Source organism: Ornithorhynchus anatinus, chromosome 18, assembly GCF_004115215.2.
Source record: "Ornithorhynchus anatinus isolate Pmale09 chromosome 18, mOrnAna1.pri.v4, whole genome shotgun sequence".
NCBI classification, from domain to species: Eukaryota; Metazoa; Chordata; class Mammalia; order Monotremata; family Ornithorhynchidae; genus Ornithorhynchus; species Ornithorhynchus anatinus.
The window spans coordinates 3,987,999-4,003,683 of NC_041745.1; the positions used below are offsets into that span (position 1 = coordinate 3,987,999).

The following is a 15,685-nucleotide window of genomic DNA, read 5'->3' on the forward strand; positions in this document are numbered from 1 at the left end:
GTGCAGGGAGGACCCGTCATGTCACCCTTGAGCTACTTATAGGGCTTGAGGGATGATCGGTCCTACCAGTCGAGCGGCCCGGCACCTCCTCAGTGGCCTCCTGGGTAAGAGGGGTAAGAAGACAACATGAACCTCAGATATAAGGTGAGGCCTCGGTTCCTTTGCCTGCTCAATCTTCCTGGGTTTGGCAGGAGGAAGTTGTCGAGATGAAATAAAGCGGGCCCTCTGCTGAGAAAAGGCTAATGGAACTGGGGGTTTTGAAACTGGAAGAGAGAAGCTGGGGAGAGGGGCTGAAGCATGTCCCTCAAGCCTCTGCAAGGTTACTACACGGTGCCGGTGAATGGCTTCTCTCCAATACCACTGAGGCAGGACAGCAGGGAATGAGTTTGTACTGCAGAAGGAGCGATTTGGGCCACCCACAAGGAACTGGATGAGAGAGGTTGTGAGAGAGGGAGGATCAAAGCAGGGTGTGCAGCCCTGTTCCCAGGAGATGGCTCAAAATTGGAGAGAGACCCATCTGTCTGGGTTTGAGGAGGGCAAGGACACCAGATGGTCTCTGGAGGGCCCTGCCTGGCCAGTCTTCTTGGGCGGTAAGGTCGAGTGTGGGTATCATTCTGAGCTCCCTATTAGATCTACAGCAAACTCACAATCCACGACACATGTTCAATGAAGGAACTCACACGTGTGCACGTGTACATGCACACGCACACACACGAGTCCTCAGGCAGAATCTATTACTGGGACTATTTTAGGTGGGTACCTTAGGGGCCCTACCAAAGCACAGTCAAGAGCAGTGAAGGCTATTGGAAAAATCTTAGGGGTGAGAGTTCTAAATCCATCTCTGTCACTGGCCTGCTGGGTGACCTTTGAAAAGTGACTTGAACTCTCTGTGCTTCAGTATTCCCATCTGAAAAATGGGGAGAGTAGGTAGCAGAGACTAGTGGAATAAGCACAGAACCGGAAGTCAAGAGACGGCTCCTCCGTCACCAGCTTCGATCTTGTCTGTTACCCCACCGACACCTTGCCCACCTCCTTCCTTGGGCTTTGAACTCTCTCCCCCTTCGTATTTGACAGCCCGCCACTCTCTTCACCTTCAAAACACTCGTAAAAATCACACAGTCACCCCAGACCTACAATATTTAAATAAATACTCTTATATTCTATTATCTCCCCATCCCTAATCTATTTCAATGTCTGTCTTCCCCTGTAAACTAAGTTCCTTGCAGGCAGGGATTGCGCCTGCCAACTTCGTTGAATTGTACTTTCTGAAATGCTTAGTACAGTGCTCTGCACTCAGTAAGCACTCAATTCATACCATTGACTGATTTGGCTGTAGTCAGTCTGCTACTGGCTTGTTGGGTGACCTCTAGCAAGTCATTTAAACTTTATGGATCTCAGTTTCCTCATCTGGGAAATGGGGATAAGATAACCACTTCCCTTATCCCTTCGATTGAGAGTCCTAGAGAGGGACAGGAACTGTGTCTGTTTGAATTATTGTCTATCTGCTCCGGTGCTTAGCACATAATAAGGGCTTAATACATACTATTACCTCAGTGGTACAACTGTGCCCTATAGCGGGGACAAAACTAGACTACCCAAGAGGATTAAAAAATTTGTCCAGTGGCCTGCAAGGGTGGCCAAGAGAGAAACAGTGTGGCCTAATGCAAAGAGTGTGGCCTTGGAGTCAGAAGAAATGGGTTCTAATCCAGACTCTGCCACTTGTCTACTGTGTGACCTTGGGCAACTCACTTAACTTCTCTGGGCCTCAGTTACCTTATCTGTAAAATGAGGATTAGGACCGTGAGCCAAATGTGGGACAAGGACTGTTTCTAACCCGACTGACTTGTACCAACCCCAGTGCTTACAATTGTGGTTGGCACAAAGTAAGCAGTTAACAAGTACCTTAATAAAAATTATTACTATAATTCAGCCTTTGGTTTGCTCCCAATTCTCCCCCCGTTGGCATCACAAGGGGCAAGGTCTAGTGGCACAGGAAGGCACAGTTTAGTGGCTTTACATTTGAGCGTGGCTCAGTGGAAATAGCCCAGGCTTGGGAGTCAGAGGTCATGGGTTCGAATCCCTGCTCTGCCACTTGTCAGCTGTGTGACTGTGGGCAAGTCACTTAACTTCTCTGTGCCTCAGTTACCTCATCTGTAAAATGGGGATTAACTGTGAGCCTCACTTGGGACAACCTCATTATCCTGTATCTATCCCAGCGCTTAGAACAGTGCTCTGCACATAGTAAGCACTTAAATACCAACATTATTATTATTATTATTAATCCAATCCTGCGTTTAGGCCACTGTGAGTAAACGCCTTTGAAAAGAACAGTTTCTTAGAGCCCGCCTGCCCCAAGGTAACATATGCGGTCCTCTACAGGATTCTGGGTCAGGGTTGGGTGTGAGAAGGAACAGAGCTCCCAATCTGCTGGGCCCCTGGTCAAGAGCATGGAGATGGGCACATAAGTTAGGTCTGGGAGACGGGCACGAAGACAACTCTGTGGAGACTTCGGGCTCCTGCGCACAGGAATAATAATACTGATAATAATAGTAAAAATTCTAATATTGTGGTAATAGTTAAGAGCACATTTAAGTGCATACTCTATGCCAAGCATTATACTAAATGCTGGAGTAGACACAGGATAATCACGTTGGATACAGTCCCTGTCCGGTATGGGACTTACAGTCTAAGTGGGGGGAGAATGGGTATTTCATCCTCATTTTGCGGAAGAAGAAACCATGGCACAGAGCAGTGAAATGACTTGCCCCAGCTCACATAGCAGGTAAGTGGCAGAGCGGGGATTAGAACCCAGGTCCTCTGACTCCCGGGCCCGTGCTCTATCTTTCCACTAGGTTGTACTGCTTCTCAGTCTCATGGGTAGCGTCACCCTATTTTCAGGGAGAGCAAGTACGATTTAAAAACCACACACTCTCTGCTTCACCTCAACTTTTGCACAGTCAAGTGAACTGTTCTTCCTCAGCTGCAATGAGAGTCAGAGCAGCAGAAAGGTCAGCCATCAATGGAACACTGCAGATTTTTCACCCCAGAGGGGCCTGAGAGAAAGAGGGAAAGCGGGACGAAAGAGGGAGGCCGTGAGAACAGTCTCGGTTCCAGCCAAGAGGAAACGGAGGAAGGGAAGAGGCAGATGGGCTGGCTGACGGATCATGACTGAAGGACTCCTCCTTGACTAGCAGTCTGGCTGCTGCTAACTACGGGGGCCAGGTGCAGTGGGGAGATAAGGGAGAGTGGACAAGCCATGGAGTTAAATCACAGTGATGAGAGGAGGTTGTTGGGGGTGACTGGAGGAGGGCCAGCTTCCACCGGCCTCAGGTCTAGTGCCTGTGTTTGTCCCCTTGGTCTAACTGTTCCACTGGGATGTGAAACTGAGTTGAAGAGGTGCAGAAGGGGCTGAAACCTGAGAAATGGGGGGCAGGTTAGGAGGGGCACGGTTGCACCGACTCTGAGACAGGCAAAGAGATTAACAATTTCATTGACTCAGGTCAGAAGGGGCCCTGTCCCCACTTCAATGCAGAGCCTGAGTAGAGACACCACGGTGGATATCCCAGGTGGGCCGCTAGTAAGAGGGGAAAGACACGTGGGAATGTGGAGGAATTTCAAGCTGAAGGACTGGGGGGTGGAGAGGGGAGCCTGACACTCAGCTCCAGAGTAACCCTCAGAACCGGTCACTGGGGCCACGTCCCCATCCCACCCTGTCGACTCACTCAAAGCATCCAATATGGCCTTAAACTATGCCCCAGGGGTCCTGAAGTACCATTCCCCAAGCACTGCCCAAGCAGAGCAGAGCGCTTTCCAGCAAAGTGCCACTCTGCTAGAATGAGAGGAGGGAGAAACTTGATTGGTTTGGCCCTGCAGTTTCTGGAACAATTTCTGTTTACAGCAAGAGCTCCAAAACCCTGAGCTTTGAGAAGGCTCCGACAGCCCCCTGGGACTGAGAGGACAGTCTGGCATTCTCTCCTGCTTTGTTCTCCCTCTACCCCACACTGACAGCCTCCTGAGCAATTCTCGCCTCTCCACATCCAAGACTGGCAAGGCAGTTGCTCTCGGGAGAGGATAAAGGGAAGGAATTTGGGGGCATCCGGGAGGTGGCCTTGTGGGGACTGGGGCAGAGAAGCACCTCCGTGAAAAAGCCCGGGGCTCAGGGTAATAATAATAATAATAATGTTGGTATTTGTTAAGCGCTTACTATGTGCAGAGCACTGTTCTAAGCGCTGGGGTAGACATAGGGGAATCAGGTTGTCCCACGTGGGGCTCACAGTCTTAATCCCCATTTTACAGATGAGGTAACTGAGGCACAGAGAAGTTAAGTGACTTGCCCACAGTCACACAGCTGACAAGTGGCAGAGCTGGGATTCGAACTCATGACCGCTGACTCCAAAGCCCGTGCTCTTTCCACTGAGCCACGCTGCTTCTCTACTGAGGTACTGAGGCCCTTCTGACTGGGAGACTACGAGCCAGCCGGACGGTGGGCCAGAGCCAGGGGCGGAAAGTGACTTTAGAATGCCACAGTGCCGACTTGGCCTTCAGCTTGGCTTGGCTTCAGCTTCTAAGGGAGTTGGGTAGCAGCACTGGAAATCCGCTCAACCAATCGACAGTATTTATTGCACACTTACTGTGTGCAGAACATAGTACTAAGTGTTTGGTCCGAGTCACACCAGCCTGCAGGGCACTAGCTTTAGATGCATATTGGGTGGCCAAGGGAATCTGAGAGCCAGTCTTGGGGCTGGAAAACACGCACACGTATTCGGCTCCCCCGACGTGATTAAGAGAGCCATCCCTTCTAATTATAGGGACTTGAAACCTGAGCTGCTCTGACCATACACCTGTCTCCCACCTGCCGAGAAGGAGGGATTGGGTGGACCCCACAAGTCAAAATTCCTCAGCCCGTAATGGAATTTGGCTGATCAAAGAAATACAATAGAAACGAGGTTAATGGTATTTCATGGGATCTGTTTTGACAGTAATTGGAATTACACACACAACATGTATGCACCCCCTCCCCCCCACCCGTGTGTCACACACGCATAGAGGAAAACCAAATCTGTAGAGCCAAGGGGAATGGCTCAGTACTCACCTGGAAAAGGAGATGATCCCAGCATTTGAAATTCTTCACTGACACACGATCGGGGTCATGAGGCTTACCCCAACCCTCTTTCCTTTGCCAGCCAGATTTGAAAGTAGTAGCGATAATAACTGTAGTTATTTGTTCAGTGCTTCCTTTGTGTCAAGCACTATTCTAAGTGCTGGGGTAGGTAGAAGATAATTAGGCTCAACACAGTCCCTTCCCACATGGGCTCACAGTCTGAGGCCGGAGGTATTTCAGGTATTTCACCCCCATTTTACAGAGGAGAAATCTGAGGCGCAGAGAAGTCAAATGACTTGTTCAGGGTCCCAAGCGGCAGATCCGGGATTAGAACTCAGGTTCTCTGACTCTCAAGCCCATGCTCTTTACAAGAGGCCTCGCTGCTTCTCTGTAGAGGTCAAGCAATTAGGGAGGCCTGGGAAATAACGGCCATGGAGCTGCATTACCAAATCCCATCTACCCTCGGTCCCCTCTGACATTATCAAAGTGGAGCCACCCGGCTCCGGACACCAGCCTGGGAGATCAGCGAGGAGGAGTGGGGGAGGGAGAGATGACAAGGTAGTTTCCGACCTTTGACGGTGATCTGGGCGGTGGCCTCGATCATGCCCAGGGAAGAGATGGCCACACACGTGTAGTTGGCAGAGTGGACGATGTTGTTCAGCTCCAGGACGTTGCGACCCACCGGCATCTCATCCTCCTTGGTCAGCTCCTCGGCCCCGGCCATCCACTTCACGTAGGGCATGGGGGCCCCCACCGCCACGCAGGTCAGGTTCACGCTCCCGCCTGGCATCACCTCGTGGTTGCTCGGAGGGATGGAGAAGCGGGGAGCCACCCGGCGCACTGCAAGGAGGAAGAGAGGGGGACTGATAGGATGGCAGAACGGGCCAGCGATTCGCTACGGTGTCCTGGTGGGGAGGTCAGCGGTGGGGCGGAAGGGGGCCGTTTTAATGGTGGGGCTAAGGGCTGGGGCGCCCCCACCTCCCCCACCCCATCGCCCAACCCTCTAAGATCACGAGACTGTTCCCGGCTTTGCCAAAGCTGCATTTGCATTGCTCCTCGTTGGTCACCAGAAGCAGCTTCCCCAAGACAAGCTGCTTAGATCTGGCAGCCGGTGACCGCTTCAAACTCATTTCTTGGCTGCAATGTTTTCTGGTCTGAGCTGCCTGGTTTTAAAGGGATAGAACCCACTGTTATCTATTTTCTGCCCTCTCCCTGGGAGGAACCCGGGGAGAGTCAGATTGCTTTCTTCCATTCCCAGGGTTCCGAAGTCAATTTTTTGCCTCACTCCTGGGAGGCTGGGGGGAAATCTTTTTCTGGTAGAGGAGGAGTGGAGGAGGCCAGAGAAGTCAGGGATGAGAGAAGAGGTACAGGAACCTCTCTTTGGACAAGAAGTGGATAGAGGTGCCCCTAAGCCTTCTTTCCAGATTAGCTGGAAGAACCAAGAGAACAGCCTCACAGCTGCCGTACCCAGTTGTCAGCCCTGGAGCTGTGAAGATCGAGCTTTGTCAGCTGGATCAGATGTGTTTGGATAGTAGAGCACCAGAGTCATCCCTTAGGTTAGCTCCTTCCTGGCTATGTGTTGATAAGATGTCCTTGGGGGCAGGAAAATGCTAAATGGTGATCAGGGCTGGGTGCAGAGGGTGTTATTGTGCTGGGAGTGAGGGGAGGGGGACACGCTCTAGCCCTAGAGGTTCTGGCTTTCTCGGAGGGAGCCGTCTTCTGGCCTCTCACCAGCAAGGAATAGTCTTGGCTGGGTTGCCTGGTTTGTCTCACTCTCATCTCTTTATGGCATTGATTCCTGGCAAGCTGACCCCCTCAGACCCTTCCATTTTAATGATTTCCCAACGAGTGACCCTACAGTGTATGTGCCATGGAGGCTGATGGCACAGAACGGCCGTGCCAAGGCCACGCTGCTGGAGAACTGCCACGGGGAAGCGACCGTGCTGCACCAGGCTAGGATGTTTCCCCTTATAAAATCAGGGCAGAGGGGCTGGATCGTTGAGGCCCTTGGGGGCGGCGTGGTGTGGAGAAGCAGCCCCCGTCGGAGCGGCCCTCAGGATAGAAGAAAAAAAAAAACACTCTTGAAACTTGGTCGTTCAAAACCTGATGAGCTTTCAAAGCCTTGCCATGGCCCGAGACAAGCTGGCCCTTCCTCAAATCAAATTTCACTAGCACTCCCTTTGATGACTCATTCCCAACCCAGCAGACTTGCAGAAACAGACTGAACACGAAGGCCCCCCAACGGTGGCACGTACAACAGAGCTATGGCTCGGTGATAAATTAAACAATCCTGTCAACATTTCTGGTGTACAACAAGTCACCCCAGTGACCAAACAGGGTCGTTAGCTTCTTCCCAGCTGGGGAAGGAGGGTCTGGGGAGGGGCAGGCCAAGGAGCCTGTGTTTTTAAGAGACATCGAAATCCCAGACGAGGCGGCTGCTGTTGCTCTTTCACCGGCTATTTAATTTGGGATCAGTGGGCGGGAAGACCCTACAGTGCTGCCAGGGACGATCCCGGACAGGCCGCTACCCCAAATGACCTGAGTTTCATACAATGAGGGGGCTCGGGGGGTTTGATGGACATGGCGATGGGTTCAACGTAATGGTGGGGGGTGAGGGGGAGAAGAGGGGTGTTCCATCACAGCATCTCCGCTTCCCATTTCCAATGAAAAATGGTGTCGAGGCGTTTGGGGGTTTTGTGCTTTTTTTTGGGTTTGTTTTCCTCAGTCTTTGTGCCCCTGTTCCGAAGCTGTTCCAATGGGGTCCTGGGCCTGGGCCACAAATGCCAAAGTTTTCCAAAAGAAGTGAAGCTCTGACAGGAGTTTAAAAGCGTTACACCACACAGACTAAGCATGCAGCAGGCAAGCAAGAGATTTGGTCCTTTCGGGAGGTTTTAAGGAAAGGCGTTCTTACAGAGAAATGTTTACGACAGGGCGGGGAGAAGAAAGGGGTGAGGTACATAGACTAAACTAGGCAGACGTTTGACACCGGAAGACATGAGAGACTCGTCTACGAGAGGCCATGCAGAAGCTCAGCATGCTGTAGCAGCTTTCTAAATCCAACCCTACGATTGTGGGAACAACACCACGAACCCCACAGGCAGCTCCTGCCAGATCCCTAGATAGCAGACTGAACTTCTCTCCACACTGCTGCATCTTTCACCCTGGAGATTTCAGGCTCCCCCAGTCCCCCGTGGGAGCCGTGCTCTGCTTAGGCCCGAAATCGCACGTCTCTAACTCTGCCGTTGGTCATCTCCTCTTCCAGAGGGCTCTTCCCTGGAACGAACAGGGTTCCAGGAATGGCCAAATGTGTCTCTTGGCCAAATGCTGATGGGGAGGGGGATCTAAAGCTAAAAATCGGAGATCACCCTATCTCCACTCAGAGGAAAGTTTACTACAAGTATTCTAGAGGGGGGGTGCCCTGAGAAAAGGATGAATGAATGACAAGGGAAATCAATATTCTGACTTCTCCCTGCCCCTTCCTACCCCCAAATGCCACCCCACTGTAATGAAAAGGGGTCTGACTGAGGAAATGCTTTGTAATTAAGTAAGCATGCGCTACAATGGGCAGAGGGAGGAGCCAGGCAGGTATGCATCCCTGTTCCAAATAGCTGATTCCCGTGGCCCGTTCCTGCTTTGCCGGGATCGTTCGATCGGATGGATATTCGAAGGTGTCCGGGAAGGCCGTGAGGATGACTGACAGTTAGGGGCGAATCAGCCCAAACAACACAGGCCCCCGGGGCCACGGTCTGAAAGGAATCCAGGCGTGGGCAAATTAAAATATTTCTTCGGACGTTCCGGAGGCCTCCTCAGGGAGAGTTCTCCAGGGGAGAAGTCATCCGGCCTTCTCTGCCATTAACCTGGATTCTATTTGGCCCTTTTCCCCCACAAGTGTTTTCCCATGATATAATCTTAAATTTGTCCTCACAACACCCCTGTAAGGCAGGGAAAGGAAGGTACTATTACCCCATTTGAGAGATGGAGAAAAGAGATATAGGAAGGGAAGTGCCTTGGCCAAGGTCACCCAGCAGGCAACGGGTTGAGCTGGTACTTAAATTGGGGTCCTCTAACTTCGGGACCCGGGCTCTTTCCACTGAGCCTCTCCGCTCGAGGCCAACCTCTCTGGAGACCATCTATGTGGGAGGAAAGAATCTGGCTCTTTTTAAGGGCTAAGAGGGGAGAAAGGAGGCACCAGATCCTTTTTTTTCCCCTACCCCCTCGGGGGCATGGGGAAGATCCAGCTATGATAAGAAGCAAAATAAAGGAGGAGGTGGAATGGAGAGGGCCTCAAGCAGAAAGTCGGTTCATGATTTGGGAATAACAGGCAGTTCGACTCAGCAGCTGGCCCTGGGCGGAGGGGAGGGGGCGGTGAGGAGAGACACTGTCAGTCAGCATTAAAGAACCTAGCAGCTGCGTGGAGGGGCTGGTCTTCACCCACGCTTTCTTTGGGCCTGCCAAAACCAGAGGACTCTTGTCTCCACAGGGACGAGGTCTCACTCATCGGGAATTGCAGCCAAGTCCCCAGTCTCCCCGACAGACAAACCCTCGTCCCAGCGGGAACCCGACAAGACCCCAGCCAATCAAAAAGTCAAATGGCTGGAGCCCTGCTCGTTGCTAGATGCACATGCGGGCTCTGGAATATTTCTTTTAAAATTTTTTAAAAAATCGCTGGGGCTTTATTAAAAAGGTCTGATGGGGAGAATTTCTTTTTTTTAATAAAAAAAATCAGATAAAGATCAAAGAAGGTGGTTGGGAGGTTCCGCCCGGTGAAAATACCTATGAATATTAAAATGATTTAAATGGACAATAGTATAATTTTCAGGTTTATTTAAACCCACAGACTGTCAAAAATGAGATTCATTGTCATTCATCCCAGGCCTATGCATCATGGAGCCTGCGTAACTGATAGCAATTCAGCAAGCTTCGCCCTCAGAGCTGACTGTGTACAAAGTAAATTGAAACTCCGAGCCATATATAATATGATGCAATCCAAATCATTTTCCCATTCTACTCAGGGGAAGAGAAAAGGCTGCCTCTCTCGGGTGAGCTTCCCATGTTCTCTCTCTCTCTCGGAAAGGGAAGTGAGTGAAAGAAATAAACCAAAAATCCCAGCCCAGCACAGAAGGAAAAGACTGAAAACTGTTAATAATTTAGCATGCATTAGCGTGCACATTCCCTACATCTGGAACAAAGCAGATGGATCAATTGCTTTGCTCATTTTCACCATCAAAGTGACTGTTCCTCAAGGTCTCAGATTCCATCCCAAAATGAGCTCACCCCACCTAGAGTCCAGCACCTCTCCCTTCCTCCTCTCTGCTCCCTCCTTTCAGTCCGGAAGCCAACGAGGCCCACTCGGATGCTCTGGGCTTGGGAGCCCGAGCTCCCTTTAACTCCCAGAAAGCAGGGGTCACTTCCTCCTGGATTCTCAAACTCTCCCTCTTCTGCGGACCACAACAAGCCTCTCGGAGGGGGTGGAGAGGAATCCGGGTGAGACCGGGAGCGGCAGGAAAGAGCGTATCTTCTGGAAGTCTATTATTTGGAGAAGCTGACTTAACTCTATGGTTCCCCTGCATCTCTCTTGCTCATCGTTTCCCAGCAAGGCCTCCAAATGGAAAGGTGCTTGCTGGAGCCTTACAATCTATTGACAGAATCAACAGCAGGAAAGGAAAAAAATGGATCTGGAAGAAAATGCATTTACAGTCTAATCTTGTGCTCAAACAATGCTGTACTATTTATGTTCCCAATGCATCCTTGAGTGCTGACATTTTATAGACAATTTCCAAAACAGGGCCTTGCCATTTTTGGATTATATTTCAGCTATAACTTTTAAGTCTAATTATTTGCGCTGACAACCACATATAAAGGAGGATATATCATTACAGTGGTGCAGCGTCGGGGAGACATCAGCATTCAGCAGAGTGACATACTAATAGCAAAGGAAAGGAGAGGGAGATTGTGCAGCTCTGCAATTTGCATTCACTCGCTGAAATTTCTCTGATGAAAATAACACAACATTAAGGAGGGGAATGAGAGAAAAGATCCACTGTATCAAGATAAAATAACTCTTTAATAAATAACCTTGTAGCAGCCGCAGAGCAATAATTAAATGCATGGGCGAGTGGTACACAGTTTTAAGTAAAGCTGGAAAAATGTAAGATGTAATTATCAGTGCCAAACAAATTATAAGCACTGCAAATCCCAACGGAATATTTAGAAACTAATTTCTGCCTTCACATTAAATATTTGTGTTGTGGGTATTTTTGGAGGGGTTGAGAGGAAGAGGAGGAGGAGAGGAAGAGGAGAGGAAGAGGAAAAGAGGCCTGATTTGCTAGCTGTTGAACTCCAGTCAGCTAAGTCTATCAATGGTATTTACTGAGTGCTTACTGAGGGCCGAGCACCGTACTAAGTGTTTGGGAGAGTACGATACATCCCCAGTGCTCCACGGCCCTAAAGCACTGTCTTCAATCGATCGTATTTACCGAGCACTTTCTGCGTGCAGAGCACTGTACTAAGCACTGGGAGAGCCCGATGTAACAAAGCTAGTTCCCGCTAACCAAACCGGGAACACTTTGGCTGTGCAGTGCCAGGCCTGCTGGACAGCCGACCAACCTTAAATGGAAACCCCCCCGCTAGGGGTAAGGGTGGGGGCGGGAGTAATGAGTGCCAGGGTACGAGCTTCGTACCCAGCTGCCGCAAAAGCAGCTGGATCAAGGAACAAGGAAAATCAAATCAGTTTGACAGCTGCCAGGGCACCCAAATTCTTCCCTTACATGCCACGTTCCAGGGGGAGAGAGAGTTTCCTCAAAAGAGGAAGCCAAACGGCTCACTCTCCTCCTTGGGGATAGTGGCCGGGAGCTCTTGAGAAGATGGGACGGGGAGGAGGAGGAGGATCCAGCTCGTACAGGCAGTTCAGCAGCCCTGAAAAGAAATCGGCACCCAGGCCTCGAGGGGGTTGGCCAGAGGGCTCATCTCTCACCCTGCTCTTTTTCTCATCCATTTGTCAATGAGTCATTTGAAATCTGCCCTCTCTGGGTAACCAAGAGGGAAGGGTAAAAATCAGGCTATCCAGTCACCGCTGGTCCGATCACTGACTTGTCTTGGTCCTAGCCTGGTGATCCTGAGAGGGGCAGAGCTAACCTTGCCAGCCAGTGGGCCCCTGCAGATCTCAGGGCCCCAGAGCCAGGATGTGTTTCTCTCACTCATCCCCAAAGCAAAGAATCGGCTAGTCTCGTTTCCTACAGGTGCAGAGGAGAGAGAGGAGGGACTGAGAGATTTCACTCCAGCTGCATGATACTTTTACCTATCCAAAGAAATAAGGGAACAATCAGGCAGAATGAGAAATTGTTGCTACTGCATTCCCTTGTGGGTTCAAGAACCAAGGCGGGGGGCGGGGGGAGAAATCATTTGGATCAAAGCTTCCAAACACTGCTCTTGATCTCCTACCGGAGAAGAGAAACTGCTCAGACACATTAGCTTTGAGCCCGGGCACAGGGAACAGTTTAAGGCAGAGCCCTCATGCATGCGCCCGCCCGCGACAAAAGAAACCTCGGCTAGTGGGTGGCATGCAAATCTCTTCTGCGCACTGGAAACCACAAGCAACATAAGCATGCAAGCCAGGTAAACGGTCAGCCCGGATGCTGTCACCAGAGCCCCAGCCGAGAGGCACGCCCAGGCTCCGCTCGGCAGGGAGCGGGACCCGCTGGAGCCCTTCCCTTTCGGGGGCGGGGGTGGTTCTCCTTTCCCTACTGGCCCGAGTCCCATCTGCCGTGACGAACTGTAGATGGATAAGAAGTGAAAAGGACCAACCTTCTCGCTGATCTGAGAGATGAAAGTTTGTTTGGTTTGATGGTAGAGTGCGATGAAGATGAGGAGGGAATAAAAAAAGACAAGGAAAAACACAGAGAGAGTAAAAACAGGCCAAGCTTCATCTGCCCACACACCGCTGAAACAACGAGACAAGACTTCTGAGGGACACGACGGGAACATACACATACATACGCACACGCGCGGACACCCGTGCTCGTACAACCCGACAGGGGCCAACACAGAGCTGTTCTCGTACAGCCTTTGCACAACACTGACAGACCCAAGAGTCATGGAACACTCGGCAGACGGGACCACATCCTCACAGACAACCTCAGCAAGGCAAAATACCAGGAAACCGGAGGGTTGGAGGTAGCCAAGAGGTGCCCCACGGCCTCTGAAGGTGGCACAGATAGAGAAACAAGAGTTCAGAATGGAGCTACAAACTGGGCATGAGCCTGTCTTTATCTCCCATGCACGCAAGTGTGGACGTACGCACGTGCGCGCACACACCCACAGAGCCAGGCACACACTCCTACTGAGAACAGACAAGATGACACAGAAGACAGCATGGCCTACTGGATAAAGCCTGGGCCTGGGAATTAGAAGGACCTGGGTTCTAATCCCGGCTCTGCCACTTGTCTGCTGTGTGACCTTGGGGAAGTCACTTCTCTGTGCTTCAGTTACCACATCTGTAAAATGGGGATTAAGAATGTGTTAGCCCCATGTGGGACACGGACTGTGCCCAACCTGACTAGCTTTTATCTAGCCCAGCGTTTAGAACGGTGCCTGGCGCACGGTAAGTGCTTAACAAACACCGTAAAATCGGCACGTTGGACCCTGCTGAACACCCATGCAAAGATCGCATCCACATGGCCGGGGAATGGAAGGGGTGGGTGGTGGCAGAAGGTGGAGAGAATGCTCCTGGTGGGAGTTTCTTGTTCCCTGAAGAGCTGTATCTGTCTAGCACGACTCTGCACCCCGGCATTGCCCAGTCAAGAGAGAACTCCTGAGGCGTTAGAAAGCACCAGGAGATCCCCTCGGCCTGTGAAATTCCCTTCTCCCAAGCTCGTCCGCACAGGTGGGAAGAAGTCTGAGTAATCTGTGGGAGGAAAAGTCTCATGAAATAGCAATGCATAAGGACACCCCCAAAATGGAGGCCCAGTGATTCTCCTTCCTGAATTTTTTTTTGTTGTTGTTGGCCCTGCAGAAGAGACAGTAAAAGGTTAGTTGCCTTGTCCTCCCAGATAAAGGAGATCAGATTGCTCGGGCTGAGGTGACCTCACTTCAGCTACCGATCTGTGACATATTGCTGTAATTGAACACCGGCTGGGAGAACACAAAGGAGTGGGGTTGGCGGTTACAGTCTGCTTCCGAGCTACATTTGGGGAGAGAGTTGGGAACTTGCATTTCAGAAGAAACTGTAAATTAAAAAAGCAGCATGAGACACTACAAGTGGCGGTGCCCAGTGCACCCAGTTCTTCACTGCCTCCGATGAAAAGGATGGCACAGTAGCCAGGACGGCCGTAAAGCCAAGCAGAACGGTGAGTTGCCAGTACAGGTGCAGCGCAGACAGAGAGAGAGAGAGATAGAGAGCCAAGAATGGCAGCCAAGCTTCCTGGAGCCTAGCCAAACAATCACAATTACTTCATGTTTTCAATGAACGGACACCCTGGGTTCTGCGCTGTGTGGGTTCCTGGGACCAGGTCTGGGTTGCCTGGGCCCTGGGCATCTGCTGGGAGAGGGAGGAGGAAGAGAGAGGAGTGAGATGGGGAGGGGTGGGAAGGGGAGAAAAGGGAAAGAGAGGGAAGGGGAGTGGGCACTTAGCTCCCTCTACCAGCCATCTCCTTTGCTTCTAGCAGCCAAGTGGCAGAAGCTTCGGCCCAGGCCAAGCGGGCAAGCCTCGGCCACTGTTGCTCAGGTGGGGGCACAGGATGATGGCTTCAGGCTTGCCATGTCGTTGTCATTCTGGCATCGCGCTACTAGTGTCAGAGACATGCTCGATTCAATTTTCTCCTCTGTCTAACCTTGCATCTTTGGACAATGTGTTGCCTAGGGGAAGCATAATTCAGTGTCACTACCAATGGAAAGCCTTGGTTGTGCGTACGGTTTGCTGGATGCAAGATGGTACATAACATCACCCTTCCTGGAGTTAACTATTAGCCCAGGGGGTATCCAGGAAGTACCAGTCCCCAAGATCCCCAACTAATGGCAAGAACTATAATTTTAGCCTATGCTTCAGACCAACTTGGGGCCACTCACATCTGAAGGACCAGAATGCTGGGCACAGAAATGCTCGAGTCTTGCGACAGGGAGATGTACCTGACTACCAGCAATCTTGGAACACACAGTAGGGACGAACACGAGCATCTCCCGGTTCCCTCTCTTTTTGGATTCCCTGGGTCACCGAGGCAACTGATACTTAAAATGGATTTATTCAGCTCCCAGGAGATTTTCCGTGGAACAGTCTGCTCCTCCCAGTAAGGTGTGAAATCCAGAGAGCAGAACATACAAATCAGAGTATCAAATAGCTTTCCGATAGAAAGGTCTGCAGTTGGGTGAGAGCCTGTGGAACTTTATCCCCAGGGTCTTTAATAGATTTGCCTCATTTGCACCTTGTGAATGAAGCGGGAGGATGGGGGCAGACCACCTCTGAAATTCTACATTAGCTCCAAACATATTCCAAGGACAAGAATCTTAAAGAAATTAGGATCAACCACTAGAAAAACAGAAAATCAGATTAGCAGAAAGAATGAATGGGTAATCCAATGGAAAATCTGGCCC

The 15,685-nt window shown here is 50.9% G+C and overlaps 1 protein-coding gene across 1 annotated transcript in view; it reads right to left on the reverse strand.

The window, feature by feature from the left end:
• PTPRF (protein tyrosine phosphatase receptor type F) overlaps positions 1 to 15,685 on the reverse strand; it is a 379,820-nt gene that overhangs the window by 69,689 nt on the left and 294,446 nt on the right. Inside the window, exon 8 of the mRNA XM_029046831.2 lies at positions 5,672 to 5,941. Within this exon, the coding sequence (XP_028902664.1) occupies positions 5,672 to 5,941 (270 nt within the window). The remainder of the gene's footprint in view (positions 1 to 5,671; positions 5,942 to 15,685) is intronic.